This window comes from Microcebus murinus, chromosome 7 (genome assembly GCF_040939455.1).
Source record: "Microcebus murinus isolate Inina chromosome 7, M.murinus_Inina_mat1.0, whole genome shotgun sequence".
NCBI classification, from domain to species: domain Eukaryota; kingdom Metazoa; phylum Chordata; class Mammalia; order Primates; family Cheirogaleidae; genus Microcebus; species Microcebus murinus.
Window position 1 is genome coordinate 70,013,103 of NC_134110.1, and position 22,214 is coordinate 70,035,316.

General features: G+C 36.6%; 1 protein-coding gene across 1 annotated transcript in view; it reads right to left on the reverse strand.

Moving 5' to 3' along the window:
* Window positions 1-306: 306 nt before the first annotated feature.
* NECAB1 (N-terminal EF-hand calcium binding protein 1) overlaps window positions 307-22,214 on the reverse strand; it is a 149,316-nt gene continuing 127,408 nt past the window's right edge. The window contains exons 10-13 of the mRNA XM_012760724.3: window positions 16,528-16,640; window positions 8,751-8,828; window positions 7,395-7,486; window positions 307-2,784 (exon numbers count right to left, since the gene is read on the reverse strand). Coding sequence (XP_012616178.1) covers window positions 2,756-2,784; window positions 7,395-7,486; window positions 8,751-8,828; window positions 16,528-16,640 — 312 coding nt within the window. The 3' untranslated portion in view covers window positions 307-2,755. The remainder of the gene's footprint in view (window positions 2,785-7,394; window positions 7,487-8,750; window positions 8,829-16,527; window positions 16,641-22,214) is intronic.

Consider the following 22,214-nt stretch of genomic DNA (forward strand, 5'->3'; position numbering starts at 1 on the left):
TAATAGCAGAGATTGATAATTTAGAAATGATAATAGTAATGAAACTAAAGTAGAAAAATAACTACTTATGTCATTAATCAGACTATATGAACAGAAGTTGGGCAATTGCAAAATAAAACTGGTATCTTTATTTCCAAAAGAGGAAAAATTTAGGCATTTGCAAATAATTGAGTTGTGTTAAGTTTCTATTCTATAATTTTTTTTATAACAACATGTATGGATGAAGAATTTTGGGGTTTAAACTTTTAATTCTAGAAATTTTATACAATAAATCTGTAATTTGTCACTGTGGATGTTACTGTTAAAAAAAAAAAAAAAGGTTTCTTCCAGCATAGTGTCCAAAAAAATTGCTGATACAAAGGTAAGTGTAAATTCTGCCTTCTTCTCTCAGATCCCTAGGTCTCTTGGCAAGGCATTTCAAGGCCATCATTTGGCAGAAAGTTTTGTTTCACTGAATTGTGAACTCCTAAAACCCCTGCCTTTTTCTTCATTAGTTTTTGGGCTTGTTACCCAGATTCAAGCTTTTAGTCCTAGGTACGTTTCCTCCTATCCTGGTCTTCCAGTACCCTCTTTTTTATTACTTTGTTCCCCAGAAAAATGGGTTGTTTTTTGAATAGGAAAAAAACCACTACATTAACCATAAATGTATTACTTTAAAATGAGACATATACATTTAGGGACAGGTGTTTTCATTTGTTTTTTACCCTATTATTTTCCTTTTCTACTCTAAGTTCCAGTAATATATATATGTATGTGAATATTCACACAGCTCTCACAAACATACACAAAAATATATAATTTATAGAAGAGCTGGGATCAGAATTACCATCTAATTACATTGGTTTACTTTATTGTTTGCCTGTTCTTAAGTCTTTTTGATTCCAATTTAAGAAATAAGATAGAACTTATTCCAGTTTGGAATCTAAAGAGCCCTTTCATTTAGCACTGAGGATGGAACCCTTTAAAGTCATAAAAACCACGCTACTTTGGAAACTGCCTACTACTCAAAAACTTTGACATGCTTTTTGAATTGGATACTGAAATGGACCAACCAAAGTAATGCTTTGATTGGCTATAATTTGTGTTTTTGAAGCCATTTATAACCACTGTTTTAAAGAAGAGTTTGTATATCAAAAGACACATAGGTTTCAAAGTCTTTTGATCCTTCCTTATTATCTACAATCAGAGTAAGACCGCAAAGATGGTTTTGTTATCTATTTGCCTTTTTACATGTGTATAGCTTGTTTGAATAATCATTGTACATCTCCATTAATGTTGTTCTTTGCTTTGTATATAAATTAAAAGAGTTGAGCCAGGTGTTGTTTCATAGTGCTTGTCATCCTCAGAGTTGACCAGAGACACATATATATGCACACACATGTGCATATGTACAATATGTCACAATTTACTAATTTCTAATAGAAACTATGAAAATGTACTTATTTAGATTGAATGAGCACTGAGTATACAAAGGTATTGGTCAGAGTTGATATTTCGTAAATTAGATTGAGAGAACATTTTAGGTCAAATTTTATATTTGAGAAAGAAAATTTTACTTCAACATTCCTTTTTTCGTGAGTTTTCTAACAGTGAAAAATCAGGAAAATTTTAGCATTTAGTTTTTCCCCTGAACACTTGTGGTTTCAAAAAAACTTGGACTGGAGAATAACATAACATATTTTTATATGTATTATATTTCATTAGCAGGGTTTATAATCATATTTTTATTTTTAAAATATTTAATTTCTGAGCTTGTAGAGCAGAACATATAAGGTACATAGTTTTAGTCATTCTAGTGTTGAAACTGGAAAACAGATGTCTTCTGTCTGGTACTTTCCCTACTATTGTGAATTTCCTAAAGCTTTTGTTTTATATTTCCTCTTTATTCATTTGGGTTAAAATTTTATTTTTAAAGTATTTTGAAATCTTTATTTAAATCCAAATATCTATTTTTATAAGAAAAATTAGCTCTTTGGATAACATACCAAAATTATATGCCATAAAATTTGAACAATACTTCCCCAAAATAAAACTTTTTTTTCTTGATATGTTTAACTTGCATGGAATTAAGAAGCTAATATATGATACAGTGGTGACATACCACCATAATATAGTAAATGATATTAAATGGTACTCTAACTTATCACAGAATTATTCATTTTTGATAAACCAGTTTATAATCTGACAGATGGATAGAGATACTACAGGTTATAGCCAAGGTTGTTTTATGCCTATGTACTAACTTTTTAGGTAATGTAAAGAAACTAGTCACAGGACCATGAGTTGGGGATGGAGTAGACATTACTGAAGAATAAGCTTCACTCACAGGAAATCTGTTACTTAATCACAAAATGCTGATTTAACCCTTTTATAGTATATAACAGTCTACAAAATCTGACTTATGAAGTAATGTTCTAAAAGTTCCCAAAGACTTGATATGCTTTTTCACAATATCATTCCTTTATGCATATGCTTTTTTCCCACATATTAGGATTTTGTCACTAAATGGTTTAAGTTGATTACAATGTAGCAAAGCATTTAGCATCAAATATTGAGAATACTGAACTTTTAAAATTTAGCTAAAATTCACATGAATGATAAAGTTATAGAATACATTTTAAAAGAGTTCACTTAGAGCAAACATATTAAATAAAAGTATACAGTAAATTAACAACGACAGAGAATTTTCTATTGACATTTTAGGTAACAACACTTATTTTACACTTGGAACCATAAAGAAAATGTCTAGTAACATCTAGTTGTTGTTCAGGATCCACCATGAAGCTGAAAAGAAAAACAAATTTTTAAAATAATGAAAATAACTTTTAGGGCAAAGAAATTTTAAGGTACAAATCATTCTTAAAGTGATCATTCCCCTCACAGCTTTAGTCTGCGTAATTCCTTATTTTTCTAGTCACCATTTCCTGACTGTTTGTGCCAATATTGAATAGAGAACTATGCAATTGTTATTCATACCATATTTTTTGGCACTTTGTCATAGTCTACAATTTTTGTTATTTACGAAGAGAGATTTATTTGGCAACAAGATTATAAATACCCTGAGGATAAAATCATGTTGTTATTGTTGTTTCAATGTACCAAACCCTGATAGTAGTTAAGAATATATAAGATACTTCTACATATAGATTTCAGAAAGATTGGGTGCAAGTGTTTGTGTTACAAATAATATTTTCAGTATATCTATGTTGTAAAATTGGAAATTTTTACCACAGTGAATATAAATATCCCAAAGAAAAACCTATGACAATGAAGTATGATTGGTGGAATACTGTGAGAAAAACACATAAATGGAAAGGATTAAAATTTGCTTTCAAAGATGTTTAATTTGCTGGCAATAGTACCTTTCTGTGTATCTTCTTTTCTCATAACCATAGACCTTTTTCTTATGCCAAGAGATGTTCTGCCCCACAGACCAAGGTCTTATACTTTTTTTGTCTGGGTGATTATGATGGCTATGGACCTGATTCTATATTCCAGTTTGCCTCATTTGAATATTTGTATTTGAGAGTTCATAAGAATATATTTTAGTTTGTATTTTCGTATCTGGATACAGTCTGGTTTAGTTGCTTTATTTCTTGAAATACATCTTAGTTAAACCACCTAGTAATCTTAACAAAAAAGCAATCTTATTAAAAATCATAATTTATCAGTTAAATTAGAAAAACCTACTCATCCTGTGTTTCTAAATGTAATAGCTGTGTTTTTCTTTTAGATTTTAATTTTAGGTCTAAATATGTGAAACTCTAATACATTTTTAATTGTTTTATTTTTAATCTTCACAGTCATTATAATACACAAAATGCACAAAACTGGTTATTAAAAATAGTATTAGAAGTCATAGGGCCATTAAAACCCGTAAATAATCTTTATATACTAATTTCAGCTTGCTGGAATGTGCCTGCTGTTGCAACTGTAAAACTTTGACTTTAAAATAGAATGGGATGCACAAATAAATGTTAAAATTTTGTTTGAAGTAGGTTTAAAAATTGTGTTAGAAATCAAGCCTAACTTTTCTTTTTGTTTTATCAAATTCCAGTGATCATTGTTAAGATTAAATGTGATATGAAAATTGATGCAAAATAGGGCAGTAATGAAAAGGCATTAAATTGTATTAAATCTGGGCTAAGAAAACAAGAATTTCTCCAGTTTTATTTGTGCTCATCTTTTCTCTCTAAATTGAAAAATGAGTAATGTAGTGCATATACCAATGACACTAACAGTGCATAGAAAGTTAGTCCAAGATATTGGTGAAATTTGACAAGAAAACTCTATCAAATTACTTTACATTTTCAGTTCTTACTATAGCATTTTTTCCCCACTAAGAACTCATTTGCCTCTCTTTCTACTCTAATTTTAGTCAGGGGTTTTCTGTACTGAAAGGACTCAAGACACCAATAAAAGCAAGCTTGTTCCTTTCTTTCTACATTGTTGAACCAGTGGTTTCAAGATTGGGAGAGTTGAAACGGGTATGTTAGCAGACACAAAAATTATAAGTGTCAGGACTTCTTGGAAATGTTCATGACCAAAGACCAATGTATTTATGATGACATCAAAATCCTTATTCATTCCTTAAGAAATATTTGTTGCTGTGTGCCATACACCAGCAGTCTCCAGCCTTTTCGGCACCAGGGACTGGTTTCATGGAAGACTATTTTCCCATGGACCGGGTGGACAGGGGATGGTTTGGGGATGATTCAAGTGCATTACATTTATTGTGCAGTCAAACCTCTCTAATGATAATCTGTATTTGCAGCTGCTCCCCAGCACTAGCATCACCGCCTCAGCTCCACCTCAGATCATCTGGCATTAGATTCTCATAAGTAGCATGCAACCTAGCTCCCTCACATGTGCAGTTTACAATAGGGTTCATACTTCTATGAGAATCTAATGCCACTACTGATCTGAGAGGAGATGGAGCTCGGGCGGTCATGTAATGGATGGGGAGTGGCTATTAATACAGATGAAACTCTTGCTGGCTTGCCTGCCACTCACCTCCTGCTGTGTGGCCTGGTTTCTAGCAGGCCACAGACCAGTACCAGCCTGCAGGCCAGGGGTTAGGGACTGCAGCCATACACTGTACCTATATTGCATTAGGGTAGGGAATATTAAGGTAAGTAAGATGTGGATCTTACTTTCCTGCATTGTATGTTCAAAGGTTACAGCAGTCATATTTACAGAAATTGAATTCTAGGACTTTTCTCCCCATTTATAACATATTCTTCAAGCCTGGTACAATAGTTCAGATAAAATTTTCTTGGATAATTTGAAGACAGTCACTGAAGTCTGTTTCTTAATAACCTGTGCTACCATGCTGTGTGCCCCTGTGCTGTACCTTTTCTCAAGCTATGATGCATCCTAATTTAAACTGCCTGGGTCAAATTGTGAATCATGAGAAATTTCAACCATATTCATGGCTCTCCTATTTGAGGATTAAATTTGAGCTGTACATGAAGAGAAATTCTACAAGTCTACTGTTCTCTAGGCCAGACAAAGCTTTCCTTAAGATCTAAAGTAAACACATAACTAGAGTTCAGGCTGAGACTGTGAGTCAGCCAACTCGAAAGCATTCACACCTGACTTCCTTCATCTCCTCACCTACCTTTAATTCTACAATTTACTTTTCAACTTCCATTTGTTCCCCAATCCATCAAACTCTATCCTAATTTTAAATTCCTATTACTCTATTAAAACTGTTCTCTTGAGCAGTGACCTTGTCAAATACAATTTCCAGTCCTATTCTCTTCAGTCATTCTTTACTATACATCCTTCCCTCCCACCCTCCGGAGCACTGTATCCTTGCATTTTACTCCTCTTTTGGTTTCCTTGATACTCCAGTACTCTGATTCTCCTACCTCTGATTGGTTCCCCTCAGTCTCCTTAATAAAGAAGGCTTTTCTTCCTCTACCAACTTTTTAATGAAAGGCATCTCCCCAGGCTTCTACTACATATTTTGTTCTTATCTTCATACTTTCTAACCAATCCCAGGCTTCAGCCATCATCCTGTGCTTAACTCCTGAAAATTATATCTGCAAATGGAGTCTCAAAGTCTCTGGCTAGCTCCTGGTTCAGGTGCTTTTCTTCCCTGGCCTAGATTATTGCCCTGCCTGGTTAATCTGTCTTCTCCATGACATCCACATCTTTCTCCCCTATTAGTTATTACTGATTACAGTATGTCACCATCCCTCTCGGAAACCTTAAATGACTCCAGATTACTTTTCAGACTCCTCATTGTGACATTGTCAACCTCATTTATCACTCACTCCTCTCTCCCCACATGTGTCATATATAAACCTTATGCCTTAATCATACCTTTGCACCAAGAAGCCAATCACATTCACATTTCTTCATGTCTCGAATTTACCAAAGTACCCTTCCTCTCCACCTTTACTTGTCCAAATCTCTTAATATCTAGCTCAAGTCATTTTCTAAAAACTATTAAGTTAAAGAAGTAATCACTTCTCCAAGTCCAGAAAGCACATACTACCTTTAATGGTAACTACTATTTTATGCCCTAAGCAGTTTTTTTCCCCTGCAAACATTTGTCTTTGCAAAATTCTATCAAACTGGACAGAATGCACTTTATGGGTAGGATTGTGTTTTTACTTTTTACCCCCAACACAATGCTTATTCAGAGTTGGAGCTCAATCAGTGCCAGTAAATAGACTAAGCACCCCAGCAATCCCAGTGCCTAGCACATATTCATACTCAGTAAATATATGTTTAATTGGTACTTGAATGGATGGGTAGATGAACAAATGAATTCTGATTCTCAGTTATCTCAAATAAGCTCTAGCTAGGCCAAGAACCTGCTGTATTGGGGCCATATGTGACCTTCTGGATCTTTGAGTGCAGCCTTTTGACTGAATCCAAATGTTACAGAATGAATCTTTTAATAAAGCGATTTGTTCTGTCAAGTTTGGATTTGGTCGAGGGGCCACATGCCGGGATCTGGAGGGCCACATGTGATCTTGAGGCTGCAGGTTCCGCACCCCGCATTATTGTAACAGCTTTTGTAATAAATATATTTCTAATAGAATTCTAATATCCAGTGTATGGATCACTTATTTGAAATTGTTTTAATACACTAAATTACAATATGGTAATGAATTTGAATAATATTTTGCTGTATCATCATTTGACTTGTACTTCAAGTTTGTTACAATGATGATCAGCAAATGATTAAACAGTAGGTTCAGTATAGCCAGCAATACAAATAGGTTCATTTCTTGCCCCACTGCTAAATTGTAAGATATATAAAGAAATAATAAGGAAAGCACCGCTGATAAAGTGTGGGGGAAAAGAATATGCTATGTTTTAAGAAATAAAAGACAATACAAAAGCACATAGAAACACTGTGAACCCAAGATAATTACCAGGAACTAGCATGGTAGATGTGAGTTCTGGAGTTTCCAAGAAATCCACGTTACTTCTTTGGAATGTCTTGCTATAATTTGTCTGAAGGTGGCTGTATAAATAATTATAGGTTAAAGCTGTGCATTTTTATTTACAATCTTTCTAAATAGAGTGCAGCAGAGTTCAATCAAGATGGAAAGGTTTGAGATAATTTGGATTAAGTAAATGCCTAGATATAGACTTTTTAAAAATGGTTTTTTAGCCTTAAAAAAGACTCAGGAGTAATTTAATAATTGTCACCAGAAACTTAATAAAAGGTTTTTAAAATAGGAGAACATTAATTCTCTATAAAAGATAAAACACTAGGAGGTAGACTTTAATTGCAACAAGAAGTTTAAACAGAAGAGAATACTTTGGCTGTCAGGATATTTAAAAAAACAGGACAGCTAAGAAGAGGAACTATAAATTTTCCACTCCTAGGGAATGAAAAGAAATAAAAAAAAATCATCTATCTTAAAGTGTAGGCCTTGAACCATCGAGTTGAATAAGTTACCTTTGAGTTCCCTTCTATGCCTGAAATACTGCTGGTTTCATTTTGTCTTCATTATAGCACAAAGTGCCTTCAAAATAGCCACAAAAATAAAACTTTCAGGTGAAATATGTTATCAATTGAATTTCTAGGTATTCAATTATTTCCATTATCATATTTAACACCTTACACATGGACTTATCAGAGAGCTATAGTCTCTGTATTTTTTAAAACCACCTAGAACTATTTGTATAATCTCAAGATAGCAAAATTTCTTTCATATCATTTAAAAATTATATATTTGTTATTTATTAGTAATCATTTTAATTTCAAAGAAATTGATTTGTTTTTCATCTTTGCCAAACAGTAACTTTAATTTCCCCTTTATCTGTAGTGTTTAAAGACATTTAGAAGGTGTTAGGCTATGATGATCTTAACCATTAAAAGTAGTTTTATTATAAAATAAAGTAATCACAGAGCTTACCTTGTGAAAAGGAGGTAAGGATTTTTATTCTCTTCCCCTTTCTGCATCCTTTGTCTACACTTCCACCACTATCCTCACCCACCTTAGATACCCATTACCCCTATTTAAATCTTCTTATCTGAATGCATCAGTAAGATGATAAGACTCAAAGTGAGACCATTACCAAAAGTATTTGTGTTTCAAGAGAGAAATGGTTTCTAATCCATAAAATTTTAAAAGTGTAGGATTCAGAATAATGGGAAAATGGGACAGGTCTTAAGGTGAGGTAAATGGATTGGAGCTTTCCTACAAATACTAAAATTATATCATGTACATTGCCACCTCCCTAAGCTTCACAGAAAATCAGCCTGGCTCATAACTTACCTATTCCACACACTACTATTCTCCCAGAACTCATAAATCATGTAGCGAGATTCATTTGACAGCTTCTGTATAGAAATACTGAAATAGAAAAGAAAAGGTATAATTAGCCATTGGAAACTAAAGAAGCAAACTAATTTTTATAATCATTTATATGGTATGAAACAATCATATCCATTCATACAAGAAACAATCTTAAGATGCCTACATTCAAGTCAAGCAAGTTTGTCAAGAATTGATATGTCCAATGTCTGGCATAAAACTTTTTTAGTTTTCTAGTTTGGTATCATGAAAATAGTCACAATGTATTATAGACATCACAAATATAACTTTTGCAAATTTTCATTCATTCATTCAAAAAGATTTATTGAGCATCTGTTGTGGCAGAGTTCAGAAAAATATGAGTGCATGCTACCTGCCCTTGCCCTCAAATGTGACTCTTTAGACTGGCCCTGCCAACCACCGTGAATTTGTCAAATTCTTAGCCTTACCCCATCCCTGTAATGACAGCTTTTATTTGCTCTATGTCATTTAAGTCACTTGGGCCACACTGCTGACTTCTAATTTGCCAGTGCCTAATGATTCTCTCTCTGTTTCTCTTTTTCACACATACACGCCCTTCAACTTTGTCTCTAGATGAAAGTTTGAGAATTCACATTCTGGCCATCATTGCAGATTTTAGAAAAAATTGCTTTTCCAGTTTGGGGAAGATACAATTTGTTCCTTCCAGCCCTTAGCTGAAGGACCTTAGCCTGAGAGTGGCTAAAAAAAAAAAAAAAAAAAAAAGATATAATATGTTTTGGAGAAGTGAAAAGAGCGGCTGGCTGAAATGACAGGTTGAGATGAAGACTGTGGATTTAATCCTGTAGCAATGAGGAGCCACTGAAAGATTTAAACCCAGGGAGAGTAACATGCTAGAACTGTATTTTAAAACATCCTTTTGATGGCAGTGTGAGGTATGGTATGGAGGGCAGTCAGACAAAGCAGAAAGAAAATCTGGAAAGATAGTGAAGTATCTTAGGTGAGAAATTATGAAGATCCAGATTAATGTTGAAACAAAGGAATAAAGAAGAGGGGACAGATCCATAAATTTAAGGAAGAGTGGGAGACAAAGATTACTTTAAAAACTTGACTACACAGTTATAAATTGTTCAACCTAACTAATGCTTCACGATATGTTCAGATTAGAAAGCAAAATGTGGGATTGGAAAAACAACAAGGATTTTGAGTTGATATAGAAAACAGAATTTACCAGTAAAATAGATGATTAATGTAGATTTAGGATTTACCTAAGTTTGGCCAGCAGGTGGCAGTAACTACACACAGAAATTTGAATTTTTTTTCTCTAGCTTTGCATGTAGTGTTTTTCAGAGTTGTTTATCTAGTTTGGTTAATTAAGGATGATACAAAAATGTTATGATGTTCTTAGCTCAACTACAGGAAAAGGGAAAGGTTTACTATAGGATTGAATTGAATAGAATTTGAATGGAAAGTGAAATTTGTGATTTTCTAATCCTAGGAGTTCATGAATGGGCTTTTTGGGGGATGGGGGGTGGGGAGGGTGTTCCTTGAAATCCCAGAAATAATCTGCAAATTAACGTGCATGTATACAGTTTCCTAGGAAGAGAATCCTTAGCTTCCATCATAGTCTCAAAGGAGTCTGTAGTCCCCAAACGTAAACTAACAGTGTAACGTACAAATTATAATCCATGTCTATTTTCTTTAGGACAAAGTTTAAAATATTGAGCCTAGTATTTCAGGATCTTCATCAATTTCTTCCTGTAGACTAATTCATTTGTATTACTTATTACATAAAAAGCCCACTTATCCTGCTATCTGAACCTTTTATTTTCCAGACTAGCCAAAGACCATAAAGAATTCATAAAATGTTAGCATAATGCTCAAGCTTTTGAAGGATTAAAGAGAATATCAAAGTGTGGTATGGGAGTGGTTTAAAGTATGGTCCAACAGACCTACCACCATCCATTTATCAGTTGTGTCACCTTGGGCCCATTATTCAACCTTAGTTTTATCATCTATAAAATGGTGACAATAATACTATGAATTTTCAGTAAGGTGTTCCATGTAGAACACTTAAACTAGTACTTTGAATATTGTATGTGTGTGTATTTAATTAGCTGTTAACCCAATAGCTAAAAAGTCTCACTTTCATTGGGTGAGTAGCTATGAAAGCTAAGCCTTAATGTTGTGTAAGCTAAGAAGCATGATAGAAGTAAAAGGAACACGGGAGACAAAAGACCAGAAAAAAAAAAAAAAAAACTGAGGAAAAAATAGACATATCTGTGAAAACAGTGAGAAGCAGGAATCTAATAATACTAAGTACTAATAATAGTGGTGGTGGTGATGATTTCTAACATGTATTGCTCTGTCCAAGGCTCTGGCTTAAGCATTTTACATGGATTGTCCTTTTACCTTCATGGTGTGACTGACACTGTCCATTACCTCCCCAACTATTACTCTCCGCTTGCTAACAGGACCCTGCCATTGTTCAATTTGTAATGTCTACAATGTAGCAATCACTGCTGGTCTGAGACTGCACTGCCATGGCAATCTTAATTGTCTCTACTGGACACTTGTTTCCTAGCTTCCCCTGTGGCCAGCCGTGGCTATGTGACTTGAGTTCTGGCCAGTGAGATGCAAAGACAAGTATGTTGGGAAGCAGGGGCTCTGGAAAAACATTTGCATCCTTAGGATCAAGCAAGAGAAGAGGGCTTGTTGGAATTGCTCCCTTTCTTTCTTCCTGACTGTCGGCCATCTGGTGAAGAGGTAGATCACAGAGCTGAAAGACAGAGCTGGGATCTGTGATGATATTAAACTGTAGAATTAACCTTGTTACCTCCAGATTTCTTATTGAGAACAATAATAAATATACTTTTGATACAAGCAACAGTTACTGTGCTTTCTCTAATTGCAGTTGAAAGCACTCCTATGTGATAGAGGTAGGCGCTATTGTTTTCTCCAGTATTTTTTTTTTCCTCCATTGTATATGGATAAGGAAACTGAGGAATGGAGAGACTAAATAACTTGTCCAAAATCACACACCTAGTAATGAGTAAACAAGACTTTGAATTTAGGCATTTTGGCTCCAAAAGCTACTCTGACAAAGAGTAGGAAACCTAAAAAGGATAACAAGAAATATACAGTGATGACTGAGTACAGATTTTGTCTCAAAGGGACATGGTGGAAATGCTAACCAGAATTGCTTTACAGACTGAGTGCATTCAGTTAAGGGCCAAACAGACCAAATGGAGCAATGATATTTAAGGACACTGATATTTTAGATTATACAATACAAATTATAACACACAATGATAAATAACACTGAGACAGCAAGAAAAGGTCACTTATGAAATAATTTTTAGAAATATTTATGTCAGTAACTGCTAAAAGGCTTAGGATTTGAATGATTAGCTTTCAATTATTTGTAAACTTAAAATTGCATGACACACCTGTGATCTGTTGCTTATGAGACTCTGCTAACCCAGAACACCTCTGTCTTTCTCCTTGACATCTTCATATTTCCTGTGACACTTAACACTCATTGGCTGAAGCAACAGTTCATGGAGTAAGCAGTCTCTGAGTACAGTTCTTAAAAGCTTTAGCCCTGAGCTTTAGGAGACCTTGAATATTCCTGGCAGCTGAAAAATGTGACAGCGAAATGGCTTCTAGGGGAAAGGGAGGTGGCTCAGGAACAGGTGGGGTTAAAGATTTTACCCAGAGGCAACTGTTCATAATGGACAGAACTCTCCCTCTTGGCTTCCTCCCTCCCCTACATGTGTGACCTTACCTTAACCCACAAGGCCTAAGCAATGACGAAAAGGCACAACAAGAAGAACATTATCCAACATTGCTTCATACTGAGCTCTGGCCACCAATTTATTTCACCTAAATAAATACTGATAAATGACTAATGATTCAATGTGCCACCATGTCTCAGGGTTGATTCTTATATAATTCTTATATGCCACTTTCATGTTCCCTATTCCCCTCCCATGAAGTTTCCAACACATTCAAGTTCTAGAATTTTATAGCTGTGACTTCAGAAATCATTTTATTCTATTTAACAGCTTTGAAATTTTAGGCTGAGAACAGTTTTAATTGTTCTCTACTTTCATGAATGAGTATCCTGTTTTCCCAACTAGATTTTTAAGATCTTATTTTATTTTTTAAATTTCAGAATATTAAGGGGAGTACAACTGTTTTGGTTACATGAATTGCTTTTGTACTACTTGAGTCAAAGTTATAAATGTGCCCATCACTCAGATAGTGTACATTGTACCTGTTAGGGTATGATTTCACCTATTGAGATTTCACCTATTGAGATTCTAAGATCTTTGAAAACAGAAACTATTCTTTGCTTCATGGTGTCAAGCATGGTTCTGAGAAAACACTGGGTACACCAAGTATATTCAGTTGGTACCTTCCCATGCCAAACACAGGGATTAATGAGCCTTCATGATTACAAAATAAGTGAATAACAGTATCAGCTGGGCATGGTGGCATGGGCCTGTAATCCCAGCCTTGGGGAGAATTGCTTGAGCCCAGGAATTTGAGGCTGTAGTAAACCAAGATCTTGCCACTGCACTCTAGCCTGGATGACAGAGAGAGACTCCATCTTTTAAAAATAAAAAAAAAAGAACAGTATCAATGTGTGTGTTATTTGTTATATACATGGGTCCACACAACTGATCTGCTTGAGTTTTTCGCTTACTCTTTTTAAAAACTCATTGATGAGTAAGGCAAAGCCTTTGTCAGTCCCCAAACTTCTGAGCCTCCTACTCAAATACTTAGAGAGCAAAAACTTCTCTAATTCAGTGACCTGAATTTAAGAAAGTAAGACCTTGTTATAATTGCAGCAGGAGGGATCTGGTCTATTCTTCCTCTGGTTAATCATAAGACAGTCCAGGAAACTCTAATTCAAGGATGATCAAATATTGGCAAGACAGATTAAACATAGATTTTGGAGTCAGAAAAACTTGAGCAAGTCTTTTAACCCCTCCAAGTCCTGTTTGTGCCTAAGCTGGATGTGGTATGTGCCTCTGATGATTGCTGTTAAGATTAAATAAGAAAATGGGTACAAAATGGCTAACCTTATTAGTTCTCAATAATGTCTATTTTATTTCATGGTGGCCTTTCATGTCTAACCATGAAATGAGGCTGAGCTAAACATTATGTGCTAGGAAGAAACTGCAAAACTCTGATAACCGTAGAGCTTTATTTTCTCAGCCAAGCACCAGGCAATCATGCTGGGAGCATTAGAGCATGACGGATGGCCTCGGTGGCATTTGATTATTTATCAATTGATACAGGTAGAAAACTGAATTTGATTAACTGGTACAACTGAAAAATTGAATTTAGATAGGCACACTGGCATAACATCTATTCCACACATTCTGTGTGTGGTGCTTCTCTGATGCTCATTCTATTTGATATAGTCTACGTTTTGATAATGCCAGTTAAAGAAAGAAATTAGCTGAAAAATCAGCAATAAGAAGTGAATGAAGGACCTTTAAGAAACAAACCAGTCTTGTAAAGGAAAAGGAGAGGCTGAGAGTCTCCGTCTTACGGGAAAAGGACACTTTTCTTCCCTCTACTTCACAGCGGGAGCTGATGGAGCAATTCATCCTCCTTACAGAGGGAACCGAGTTTGCAGCAGGCAGCACAAATCTATCTGCTCTCTCACTGTTCTGCAGCCTGTTTCCCACTCCCTGGGGCTGTTCTAGTAGCTTGAGGTCATTTCCCCAACACACATTAAAGCAGTGTTTCTGCACCTTAAAAAATAAACCTTTGTGCCTTTTTATAAATGTAAAACATCCAAATCAACCCCTGGAGATTGTGATACACTGAAACAGACTTCATCTTCTTTATGTCCTCACTCTCTAAAAAAGAGTTTACTGAGCTCTACTTTCTGCAGTTTACACTGAGGAATGTATATATAGGTTCTTTTTGCATTTTCTAAATATTCAATTTTATTTTTAAATGAGTGGGCTTTTTAAAACTACATATATTCCCACCTTTGCAAATCTCTCTACAGTCACTGAACTAAAATGACTAAAATGCAGTTTTGATTTGTGCCCTTCTGGGCCTGGTGTGAAGTAGAATAACAGCAACAAAAAAAATAATGGAAGCACAGCATTTCCTGTGTTCCTGTTACAGAGGCACTACTGAAGTCCAGCGCTGTTAATGGCGCTGAGCAAGTGCAGTCCTCATAGTCTAGACAGGAGGCCAGCCAGTCCAACAATGAGGAAGCAATAGTCAACGCAACAGTGACCTAGCTCATGTTTCACGATCTTCTGTGGACAGGAGACATAGTGCTGAGCACTTCACATGGCCTATCTCAATTAATCCTCACAACCATCTTATGAAGTTCTTGATGAGGAAGCCAAGGCTTAGAGCTAGTAAAAATCATTTCCTAAATCACAAAGCTCTTAAGTTCCCATGTTTAATTCCACAGCCGGACTTCTTAGCTGGAGAAGTATTCTGCTTGGGTATGAATAAAATACAATCAATCACTGGGAGGAAAAGCAAAGCACCCAGGGACATGAAGTATGTGTTTATACACAGACATACACTTCTACACGCCAAAATGCTTTCTCAAAGCAGTATTTGAAAAGCATTATGAAATACACTTTATTTTTCCTCCTTTTATTTCATTATATTATGGAGGTACAAATATTGTTGGGGTTATATATATTGCCCCTGCCACCCCTCCTCCCCTCTGTGCCAGCGTTTCAAGCATGTCCAACCCCCAGTTGGTGCACACCACACCATTATGTAAGTATGTAAGCTTAAACAAGCTCCCAAGGTAGGGTTAGATTTGGGTGTGGAAGTTTTCTAAAAGCAAGTGACTTTGGGGTTGAGCTCTGGACTTGGGGCAGAGCAGGGGTTGGCAGAGACCTGCAACTGGGTACACAGCTCTGGGGGGAGGGGGGAATAGCCACGTCTAAGGCACGGAGGTAGGAATGAACAAGTTATGCTGGAAAGTTTAGCTGTGCAGAACTGAGGCAAAGTGCCCAGGTGTGGGAGAACAAATGATAGCAATGATATGGATTCCTGGGTCTGTTCGTAGGATAGACATAGAGTCAGGACAAATATGTAGCATTTGATAAGATACTCACTGGAGAGTTGCTGCAGATTCCTGATTAAGGAAATTCTATGATACTTGTTTCTGGAAAATTATTCTACTATAGCAGCTGTTTATTGGACTGGTTGGTGTGGAAAAACTAAAAATGAGGTATAGTTAGCATATTTTAATAGACTGAGATAAGAGCTACTGCTGCCTTTTTTTTTTTCAAATGACCATAGCCTGAAATCATGACTTCAGAGGTCCCTGCAATTTTAAAATAGCTGAAATGGTCATTAGGACATCAGGCATGCAGCCAAGGGAGCAATCAAAGCTAGATGACCTAGAGTTGGGGCCTCATCTACCAGAGCTGATTTAAATCAGAGTGCAGGCTGCCCAGATACAGAAAAAGGAGTTTCAGTCTATTTGGAATTCAACCTCCTCTTCTCCTTCACGTTGTTCTCCCCATTTTATTTTGCTTGTGCCCATAAAGGTCAATATGACACAGGGCTCAAGGATTAGAGAGAAAACAGCCAGTTAAAGGCCGCACAAACGACACCACCCAGAGGGCTGGGACCTCACATGAGGAGTCTCGGATGTCTGTCTTGCAGACCCCCAGCCTCATCTACAGTGGGAAATGCCTCCTCCCCGCCCCAAAACTGGCTAAGGCCAAGGGTGGTGTGTAGGAGCACTCACCGCAAGCATCCACTTTGGGAGGAAGCGCTTTCCACGTAGTGCTTCAGAGCAAGTTGGAATTCTTCCAGATCCTCTTCTATCACGGACATCTGGCGCTGCACAAGCATGATGTGCTGCCAAGGAAGGAGCAAGGGTCACTGCGCTGGCTGTCACAGAGCCTCCTTTCAGCCAACCCCTATTGCCCGTCCCGTCTCTCCTCATAAAGCAAATGATTACCATCTAACAATGTGACCAAGAAAGGCCAGGACTATGCCAAGTATAAAACTGTATAAAGGCTGTAATACAGGCAGGGTATTTTTTCTCACCTCTAGTGACAGGAGCTAAACAAAGTGTCCCTTACGATGACGTATTTCTTTTTTTAAACCACTGATTTTCGATTAGCATCACTGAGGAAGTTTTAAAATTACATGGATGTTAGGATCTCTGGGAATGAGATATAGGCATTGGTAATTTTTAAAACCTCCCTAATTGTCTCTAATGTGCAGCCAGGTCTGTGATCGCTGCCCTAGAGTCATTTGCCAAATTTTAAAGAGAAGTCCTGTTGCATACTGCACAGCTTCAGCTTCTCCTTGGATATTTTGTGGTATTAGACATATGTGACAATCATTACAGTTAAACTTCCAAAACTATGTGTTCACTGATTAATTTCCAAAGTTGCATCAGCTATTACAGGGTTCTCAAACATATTAGCAATTACAACAGGCTATGTTCAAAATGCCGTGGCATTAGATGGAGCCTGTGTTTAATGGATCTCACTGGGTTGGACGCCAACTGCCTCTTGTGACAAATCCTATTAGCATTAGAGCAATTCTAGTTTGAAACTTCCCTAAAGACCTGCCTATGTGCTTCTCATGGAATTTTAGGTTGCATTAGTCCTTTCCTCTTCTTCAAGGATTGGGAGTGAAATATAAAAGTGCAAATAAAAGTAAGGCTTGATCTGAATCTTGAAAGTGCAAAACACAACAATGTGAGGATGATTGAGATATGAGAAAATAACTTCCACAATATTACCAGCGATGTAGCATAAGAGCTAGAATTAAACCCCTGGTTTACTGTCTCCTATTCCAATGAGTTTCTCACTGCATGTGAATAGCTACTATTTGTTGAACACGATTACACTGTAGGGACTATGTTAGGCATTCAATATATTCAACAAATGTTCCTACTTTGTGCCAGGTAGAGGCGAGGTTCTGGATATAATGTAATGGATCAAGATAGAATTCTCATCTTCATAGGGCCTAGTAAATAAATCAGTAAGCCTTGAAAATAATCTTGGCTGAGGATATTAGGTGTGGTTACTGGCACATGAAATGGACTCTATGTAAATTCAGCAAAAGTCTACTAAATTTCTAAGGGAACAGTATTGCCAAAGAAATCTTGATCCCAGTCTTAAAATCTTTTGATAGTTTAAGCCTTAAAATAGTATTTGGGCCCACCCAACTGTATGAGTAAGAAACAGGCTATAATTACTGTGTGATCCCCCAAAAGAATGGCTGTTTCAGATGTAGTCATGGAAAACAATGGACCAAGAAGAATCTTTCAAAAGAACAATGGTCAGCAGGGTTTCTCCCAAAATAGAGATCCAGTGTCTAATCACAGAACTTCCTTCACTGAAAATTATCTTCCCAACATGAATTCATCACTGCAATCGACCAGTGAATACTGTGTGTTTCCCATTCATCCCTTTTCTTTTCTTTTTTTTTTTTTTTTTTGAGACAGAGTCTCACTTTGTTGCCTAGGCTAGAGTGAGTGCCGTGGCATCAGCCTAGCTCACAGCAACCTCAAACTCCTGGGCTCCAGCAATCCTGCTGCCTCAGCCTCCTGATTAGCTGGGATTACAGGCATGCACCACCATGCCCGGCTAATTTTTTCTATATATATATTAGTTGGCCAATTAATTTCTTTCTATTTATAGTAGAGACGGGGTCTCACTCTTGCTCAGGCTGGTTTCGAACTCCTGACCTCGAGCAATCCGCCCGCCTCGGCCTCCCACAGAGCTAGGATTACAGGCGTGAGCCACCGCGCCCGGCCATCCCTTTTCTGAATGGCAGTTTTTATGGCATTTTTCCTGGCCCAGTCTTATCATTGTATATTTTATTTGTGTGTGTGTATGTGTGTGTGCACATGCACTTGTGTCAGCGGGGTAGGGGAGATGACTTACCTTGATCTTCATAAGTTTGTCAGACCCCAAGGGACTACATCCTGACCTTATAGAGAACTCTGAACATCCTGCAGCGATCCTAGATTTTGAGCTAGAAGCAGTAACTGGAGGAAACTTTGGGGGGTGTCCCTCACAGAGGGGTCTGTGTGTGTGTTCTATATGTGGAACGGAAGACGCATATGAATATCTGTTGGCCAGAAGGTGGACTGTGGCAGAAACTCCAAGTTGTTCATTCCTCTTCTCTCCAGGTACACAGCTAGACCCCGTAACCCATCCTCCCTTGCAGTTTGGTGTAACCAACTGCTGAGTTCTCACCAACAGTGCATGAGCAGAAGTAACATGTGTCATTTTTGAGCCAAGACTTTTAAGGAAGATGTAAGCCTCCTCCACGTTCTCTTGCCCTTTTCCTCCCTAAGGGATGAAGATCTCCCCCAAGGAGCAGCAGAACCACAGATGAGAGGATCTTGCATAGCTGAACCATTGTGTGGACTCTTTACTGAGCAAGAAACCAGCTTTTATTGTATTGGGACCTTTCCATACTTTGGATCTATTTGTTTCCATAGTGTAGCCACTGTAATGAGTTCAATTTTAATTAAGCTTTGTGTTTTATTTCCTCTCAGGATCAGTCTGAAAGCTTACTGAAATCTGAGATCCCAAGTTGTAAATAGTTACCCCAGAGCATCCTTTCATGGTGCTACATTTTTGTTTCTTTGCTGTAGAAGGTGTAGTATAGCCTTTGTCATTCACCTTCTGGGAATTTTGTTACAATGGAACTATGGTGGAATATTTGGAATTTATTGATCTGAAAAGTGCTATGTATGAAGAGTCAATTTGAGTTTACAGAGCAGTATTTGCCAGTGACTTTAGGCTGTAGTTGTATCTGTCTTTGATTTCTTGGAACATTTGAAGAAATGTCGGCTTTTTTAATATTAGAAAACAGAGACATGTTTTAAATGTAACTTACTTTTTCCTGTTATCTGGCTCTATTTACTATGCTTACCATTGTGTTCCAAGTTTGTCTTCAGGGATATCATAGCCTTTCTCATGTGCTCTCACTGACTCTCTAAATAGCCATTGCAAAGCAAGACTATGTTTTAATACTTCGTGACATATTAACTGTCAATAGCCCCAAACCCTTAAGAATGTTTGGCAGAATTAATTTACTTCACAAAACATTATGCATAGGTTTGATATATGGGGGTTAAGAGACAGAAAAAAGTATTAGATTTGTAGACTTCTATTGTGTAAGCCATTTTAGTATACACAACAATGTGCTGAAGAAGAGTTGGACTTTTTGAAAAGCACAAGAATGTGCTCGAGTCTTTTTAAAAAATTATCATGACTTTTTAAAAACTCCTTTTGCAACCAGACAAGACCCTGTATAGCAAAAGCAATCTTGAGCAAAAAGAACAAATTGAGAGGCATCAATTTACCAGGCTTCAAGCTATACTACAAGGCTATAGTAACTAAAATACTATGGTACTAGCACAAAAACAGAGACATAGACCAATGAACAAAACTGAGAACTCAGATATAAAACCATCTTCATATAGCCATCTAATCTTTGACAAAGCAGACAAAAACATACACTGGAGAAAAGAATCCTTATTCAATAAATGGTGCTAGGAAAATTGGATAGCCACATGTAGAAGACTGAAACCCGATGCACACCTCTCACCTTCCACAAAAATCAACTCGCAGTGGATAACAGAGTTAAACCTAAGGCATGAAACTATAAGAATTCTAGAAGAAAATGTTGGAAAAACTCTTATAGACATTGGCCTGGGGAAAAATTTTATGAAGACAACTCCAAAGGCAATCACAGCAACAACATATATAAAAAAATTGGACCTGATCAAATTAAAAAGCACAGCCAAGCACAGCCAAGGAACTATCACAAGAGCAAACACTCTACAGAATGAGAGAAAATATTTGTATGCTACACATCCGATAACTAGAATCTATATAGAGCTTAGAAAAATCAGCAAGGAAAAAAATTAAACAACCCCATTAAAAAGCGGCAAAGGATATGAACAGAAACCTTTCAAAAGAAGATAGACTAATGGCCAAACATGAAAAAATGCTCAACATCTCTCATCATCAGGGAAACACAAATCAAAATCACATTAGATATCACTTATCTCCAGTGAGAATAGCTTTTATCAAAAAGTCGCAAAACAAATGTTGGTGTGGATGCAGAGAGATATGAACACTCATAGATTGCTGGTGGGAATCTGTAAACTAGTACAACCTCTGTGGAAAGTAATATGGAGATACCTCGAAGAGCTACAAGTAGAACTATCATTTGATCCAGCAATCCCATCACTGGGCATCTACCCAAGAAAAAAAAAAGATATTCTATAAAAAGGACATCTGCACTCTAATGTTTATAACAGCACAATTCTCAATTGCAAAGATGTGGAAACAACCCAAGTGCACATCAATACATGAGTGGATTAATAAAATGTGTTATATGTATACCATGGAGTTCTACTCAGCTACAAAAAACAATGGTGATCTAGCACTTCTTGTATTATCCTGTGTAGAGCTGGAGCCCATTCTACTAAGTGAAGTATCACAAAAATGGCAAAAAATAAGCACCATATGTACTCACCATCAAATTGGTATTAATTGATCAACACGTATGTATGCATATAGTAGTACATTTAGGTGTTGGGCAAGTGGGAGAGGGGAGGAGAGGATGGGTATATTTACACATAAGGGGTGCAGAGTGTACTGTCTGGGTGATGGACAGGCTTGAAGCTCTGCCTCAGGTGGAGCAAAGGCAATATACATAACCTAAACATTTGTACCCTCATAATATACTGAAATTAAAAAAAAACTCCTTTTGAATGGAGGAAATATCTAGAAAGTGATCATCCTATTCCAATAGTCATTTAATAAGAAGTTCCAAAGGCACACAATGGAACCAGCAAAAAGGATGCAGGTGGATCAATACACTTGGCCAAACCCAGGGTGTGTGGTCTGGTTGGAGTGATTCCTTTCAAAAATCACATTGACCTTTCTATGATTCATACCCACTGCTGGGTATCTGACAGCTAGATAACAATAAATTATCTCCAAATTTTCAATGAGTCATAAAAGTCATGGTCTTGGACATTAGATTAGGATTTGTCCCTGATGTATCTTTATTTCCTATTTTCCTATAGCAAGAATAAAATTATGAATTGTGGAGTTGCTATATTTACAATGTACTTGTTATAAATCATTTGGAATGTTTTAATATTTCCATGTAGCACCTTTTAGTGCTTTTAGTGCAATATTAGAACAATAGAGTAAGAGATACATAAATATTATTTTTTTAACTCCTACTTGTTCTTTCTGGTTTTATCTTAAATATTATGACATTCTGGAAGCATGTCTTAATCCCCTAGATTGTGTCCCCTTGTTGTGTAAACCTATACTTTCCTATATTAATCCTCATCACAGTCTCTGTTTAATTTTCTTCTAGTCTGCTTCTAGCCTGTGATAGTCACTGCTTCATTTCCAGAACTTCTCTCCAGGC